Here is a 5627-nt window from a genome sequence, read left to right as displayed (position 1 = left end):
AAAAAAAAAAAAGACTGTAGGTTAGGCATGGTGGATCAGTCCTATAATCCTAGCATTCTGAGAGGCCAAGGCAGGTGGATTGCTTGAGCTTAGGAGTTGAGACCAGCCTGAACAAGTGAGACCCCATCTCTACTAGAAATAGAGAAAACTAGTCTGGCACAGTGGGGCAAACCTGTAGGCCCAGATACTCAGCTGAGGCAAGAGGATTGCTCAAGCCCAAGAGTTTGAGATTGTTGAGTGGGTGGCAGCTGTGGCTCAGTGAGTAGGGCGCCGGCCCCATATACCAGATGTGGTGGGTTCAAACCCAGCCCAGGCCAAAAACTAAAAAAAAAAAGAAATTGCTGTAAGCTATGATGCCATGCCCCTCTATTCAAGGCAGCTAAGACTTATATCTCAAAAAAAAAAAAAAAAAGGAAAGAAAAGGAGGGAAGGGAAGAGAAGGGTGTAATCTCAGCTGCTTGGAAGGCTAAGGTAGGAGGACCCTGGCAGCCCAGACCAGCCTGGGCAACATAGTGAGATCCCATCTAAAAAACAAAAAAGGAAACATAGGCACCCTTACTATAAAACAGATACACTTCAAAGGGTCTGCAAAAAGGTAGCAATAATAGTAGAATGTGCAAACAGAGACCAGGAGAAATGGCTTTATTTGGACTGAGAGCTAGATAATGAAAGTAGGACATGAAATCTCATATAGAGCTAAGGAGTAGAGACTAGGTTCCAATATGGCAGAGCTTGTCAACCACATGGATTTACCTCCCAACAACCCTGCAATTAGTATAATCATTAAAAGTTCTGCTGGGAAGTATACTTCCCACTAATTGCCCAAGTGTGCCAACATTACAAAAAGGTAGTTTTTCTTCGTAGTTAAATTTCCACAACACCTCCCAACCACAAGTATTACAGAAGGAAGTAAAAAAAAAAAAAAAATCGGGCAGTGCCTGTGGCTCAGTGAGTAGGGCGCCAGCCCCATGTACTTTGGGTGGTGGGTTCAAACCCAGCCCCGGCCAAACTGCAACAACAACAACAAAAAATAGCTGGGCGTTGTGGCGGGCACCTATAGTCCTAGCTCCTTTGGGGGCTGGGGGAAGAGAATCACCTAAGCCCAGGAGTTGGAGGTTGCTGTGAGCTGTGACGCCACAGCACTCTACCAAGGGCAATAAAGTGAGATGGTCTCTTAAAAAAAAAAAATCACATTTTATAGATCTTAAACTTGTCTTCAGCATTTAGCTCAAAGGTCTTACCATCTTCAAGAAATAGTTCCCCTGCTAAACTCATCAGCTATAAGATCTATCCACGCAGCAAGAAGAGATAGCCTTTGCTAGCCCATAACAATCTTTTTCCCATTTTCCCTAGCCAGTCAGGGCTGAACAGCAGAGTGAGGCTCAGGTGAGGGTGCAAGAGGTAATTTCCACTAGTACAACATGACATCTGAAGCTTGATGGGAGAGCAGAACTGGTGAGACTTGAGGGAAGGGTCCAGGCCCTGTATTCAGTCAGAGTCACTGCTGGAAGAGGAGGAAGAGGAGGAGGAATGCTGCAAGGGGAAAGGAGAAAGGAGACAGCATCAGATCCAAATGACCTTTGATCATTCCACAGGCCAGTCTTTGGTGTCCCACCCCTCTATACAAGTATCCCTTGTTTCTCTAAAAAGGTCAGGAGTCTTGAACTATACTGTACTTTAACCAACAAAAGCAAGGGTTTTCTTTAGTGATGAGCAAACTGGAATGGATTTCCATGGGTTCTTAAACTTTTTTTTTTTTTTTGCAGTTTTTGGCTGGGGCTGGGCTTGAACCCACCACCTCCAGCATATGGGGCCAGTGCTCTACTCCTTTGAGCCACAGGTGCCGCCCCAGTCCTCAAACTTTTTAAACCGGGCCAGTTCACTGGAGGGCTAGACTGCGGGCCCCAGGACAAGTTGACTGCTAAGCAGGACAGGCAGTAGCGGGCCAGATAAATGTCCTAGGCGGGCTGCATGTGGCGCGCGAGCCATAGTTTGAGGACACCTGGATTAAACCATTTAGCATATTACCTTTGCAGCAAGTTTCCAACTTTTTTACCTAAGCAATACCTAGGCAAGAAATAAATTATAGGCACAAGCATAGTAAATGGCTAAGAAACAGCTGCTACTTTGTAAATGCTTATTGATTAGCATCATGCAAAGTCCCTGTGAATCTAAGCAGAAACAAACGACAGCTGTGTGTGCATGCATCTCTACTTTTTCCTAAGCTCAATGGGAGAAAGTGGGGAAGGTAAGAGGGAAGGCTGGAGGAGTTCTATTCAAGGTTCTTTACATGCATACTCCCATTAAACTACTACTAAAAATCATTTTTTAGTCTCCCCAGGATAATCTCTCCCTTTTCTCCCATTCAATTTCACTTTTCTTTTTTTTTTTTTTTTTGAGACAGAGCCTCAAGCTGTCCCCCTGGGTAGAGTGCTGTGGCATTACAGCTCACAGCAACCTCCAACTCCTGGGCTCAAACGAGTCTCCTGCCTCCGCCTCCCAAGTAGCTGGGACCACAGGCGCCCGCCACAACGCCCGGCTATTTTTTTGGTTGCAGCCGTCATTGTTGTTTGGCGGGTCCAGGCTGGGGATTCGAACCCGCCACCTTAGGTGTACATGGCTAGCGCCTTAGCCGGTTGAGCTATAGGCGCCAAGCCCAATTTCACTTTTCATTCTCCTCAGTCTTCTACCCAAGACTTAGAATTGCAATTAGAGCCCAAATTCAAAAGGCAAATAAATATAGGGTAGCAAAATGTAAATTGAAGCCTCAAAATGCAGGTGTCTTTAATCCTTTGGGAGCTGTCCTCCAACCTACTCTTCTTCTTGCTAAGTAACACTTCTCTAGAACAAAGACACTAAGCTATGGGGGTGGGTATGAAACCCCCTTAGTACTAGGCTTTGTTTGTGGCTGAGTCAGTCACTGACTAGTCCTACACTTTGAGACTGAGTCATTGACTATGTTTGTCCCCAGTTTCCCAGATGGATGGTAGGGCAAAAGGCCCATGTAATTAGCACCACACCCTAGGAATACTGGAGGAGATAAAGAACTCTAGGAACTTAGGCCAGATTATTATTCTGTTAATTATTATATAATATTTTGTTCAGTCAAAGGACTGACCCTATTAAATAACATTTTGACAACCTCAGTGGGGGCATCCAACTTGCTAAAACATGTACCTGGAGATGGGGAGCAAAAATTCTGAGAGAAGGCTGGGTGCAGTGGCTCACGCCTGTAATCCTAGCATTCTGGGAGGCCGAGGCAGATGGATTGCTTGACCTCATGAGTTTGAGACAAGCCTGAGCAAAAGCAAGACCCTGTCTCTACTAAAAATAGAAAATTTGAGGCAAGAGGATCGCTTGAGCCAAGAGTTGGAGGTTGCTGTGAGCTATGATGCCACGACACTCTACTCAGAGTGACAGCTTGAGACTCTGTCTCAAAAATAATAATAATAAATTTTCTGAAAGAAAGTAAGGCAGATAAGACAGGCTTCTGATTCCTAAATGCATTTTAAGGCTTTCCCTGGCCCCCTTCCAGATAAGAGAAGCCCGATGATCAGATTCTTCCCAGTAGCAATCTTTTACAAAAAGGAAGAACCATGTTCCAGAGCAACCCAATTGCCATTGTCCATGTCCACAGGCTGTTAAGTCCCCCTCACTCAACACCTGCCTGACAAGCTAGCCACTCCCACAGGGCACCCTTTCCCTAGCCAGGCTCCAGAGGGCACTAACCTTGCCATGCTTGTGGTGTTTGTGCATCTTTTTATGAGCTTTCTTCATTTTCTTCCTCATCTTCTTGTCATTCGTCATTCCTGGTCCAAACATGCCAGGAGCCAAGGGATTCACAGGAGGCATGCCAGGAGCAGGTGGTGGGTATGGAGGAGGGTAGGGACCTGGGGGTTGGCATCCTGGATACCCTGGCTGTGGCACAGGATAAGGAGGCCCAGCTGGAGGGAAAGCTGGATTTCCCTGGGAAACTCCTGGGGGAGCAGGAATGGGTCCAGGAGGAAAGGCTGGATTGACAGGTGGTGGATGGGCAGGATTGGAACCTCCAGGGCACCCGATGTTAGGGGGATATGGATTTGGCCCTGGTTGCCCTGGTGGAAGAAGCAGAAAACAAAGATTAGAATTGCCCCAAGCCTCTGACAACAAACAACAAAAAGAGATTCACTTGCTCAACCAATACCTAAAGAGAAATGGAAAGGTGAGGAAGAAAAATAGAAGGTACAGAGGACAAACTTGAGTTGGGGAGAAAAGGGGGAATGTCCCTGGAAAGGCTAAGGGGAGACAGTGAACTCTAAGGAAAGACAAAAACATTGGTCAACTATGGTACAGGATTGCTTTAGCTGGTGAGGTGAGGTGGGGAAAGAGGGCGATACAGAAGTTTCTCGTTATACGACCCGTCAGAAAAAAGGGTTAGCAGTGGCAGTAGAGATCCCCCAAACCTACCAGCATTGGGATTCCACATGTTCAGGTGTTTCCCCCAGCCTGTGGAGAAAGGAGGCAAAAAGATGATGGCCCAGATGTGGGAGGTAGATTAAGAGGCGGAGCCCAACCCCAACGTTTCCCAACTACCACGACCTTCAATAAGAAATGTTTCTTTCCACTTTTTCCTTCACCCCCAATACCTACTTTATTCCTAGTTCCCTAATCACTGGAATCTAGTTCCCAGGGCCCCGCCACCTTCCACTAGCTCTGGCGTGGAACAGGGAAGAGTTGCGAATCTCGGATCCCTTTCCCTGGTACTAAGTCCTAAAGTCTGTAACCATCCACAGAGGTTAAGAAAGGATCTCTCTCCCTGGAAAGTACCCCCACCTCAGGCCAAGAGGACACGTCTCAAGACGAAGTGAGAGGAAGGCTGCCCAAGAAAGATCCGTAAAAGTCTAAATATGCAGACGCACACCTCTTCCTCCAAAAGACAAGCAAACGGAGATGCTAGCTCTCAGCTGTGAAGGGACCTCAGCCCAGTAACCCGCAAAGAAGGAAACTGACGAGTCCAGATGCTCTGTCACCTTTCCACCACCGACTGGTCTTGATTCCTCCTCCTTCCCAATCTTGGCTCTCACTTCCTGGTCACCCACCGCCACCCCCAGGCTTCGGTACCCGCCTCTGTTATCGCCTAGTGGCAATTATGTGACCACTCGGCGTGTGATTGGAGAACAGACTCGTCAATCACTCCAGTCCTGCGGTGTTAGGAGGAAACCGTTGCTCTGGGGCGGAGCCGAGCCCTTTAGAGCCAGGCCAGGGCAAAGAAGACGGAAATCTCCTGGGGGTGGGACTTGGGTAGACGGGGCTGGGAGCGGGCGGAGCCAGTTGCGGGACAAAGTTCCTGAGGCGCCACGAACAAACTTAGCCCTTGCTCTCTGAGGTGGGTGCGGTACCTTGTAATGTAAATACACTACGGTAAGTATTGTAATACAGATAGAGCTGAGGAGCTGCCTAGTCCCTCTCCCAAGCCTCCGTACTACCAGCTCCCTTTTACCCTCCTACTGGAAGCAAAGAAACATTCTTGTGAGGGGGAGTGGGGACACACACCTTTAATCCTAGTCCCAGTAGGCCCAAGCACCAGGGAGTTAGAGACCAGCCTGAGCAACAGTGAGACCACAGCTCCTGCTGTGTCTCTACTAAAA

The 5627-nt window shown here is 47.7% G+C and overlaps 1 protein-coding gene across 4 annotated transcripts; it reads right to left on the bottom strand.

The window, feature by feature from the left end:
• Window positions 1–1154: 1154 nt before the first annotated feature.
• On the bottom strand, window positions 1155–5082 carry PRR13 (proline rich 13). Of its 4 annotated transcripts, none has more exons than XM_023513689.1 (4): window positions 4901–5082; window positions 4447–4485; window positions 3730–4094; window positions 1155–1533 (listed from the first exon to the last, which is right to left on the bottom strand). In XM_023513689.1, exons 2-4 carry the CDS (start codon window positions 4463–4465, stop codon window positions 1489–1491), a joined length of 429 nt encoding a protein of 142 aa, XP_023369457.1. In that variant the 5' UTR covers window positions 4466–4485; window positions 4901–5082; the 3' UTR covers window positions 1155–1488. The 4 variants fall into 4 exon arrangements, with proteins under 4 accessions (XP_023369457.1, XP_023369459.1, XP_023369458.1 ...); XM_023513691.1 differs by having other exon boundaries at window positions 4990–5082; XM_023513690.1 differs by having other exon boundaries at window positions 5010–5082.
• Window positions 5083–5627: the final 545 nt, after the last annotated feature.

This window comes from Otolemur garnettii, unplaced genomic scaffold (genome assembly GCF_000181295.1).
Source record: "Otolemur garnettii isolate 467f Iridium unplaced genomic scaffold, OtoGar3 scaffold00043, whole genome shotgun sequence".
Lineage (NCBI taxonomy): Eukaryota > Metazoa > Chordata > Mammalia > Primates > Galagidae > Otolemur > Otolemur garnettii.
The sequence above is the reverse complement of the archived record's forward strand: the minus strand, read 5'-3'. Positions and strand labels throughout refer to the sequence as shown.

What these genes read in the sequence shown, in the direction of transcription:
- PRR13 (XM_023513689.1), bottom strand. An exon ending in AACACCACAAGCATGGCAAG is followed by an intron (nt 1,534 to 3,729) that starts GTTAGTGCCCTC and finishes TTCCCCTTGCAG; the next exon opens with CATTCCTCCTCCTCTTCCTC.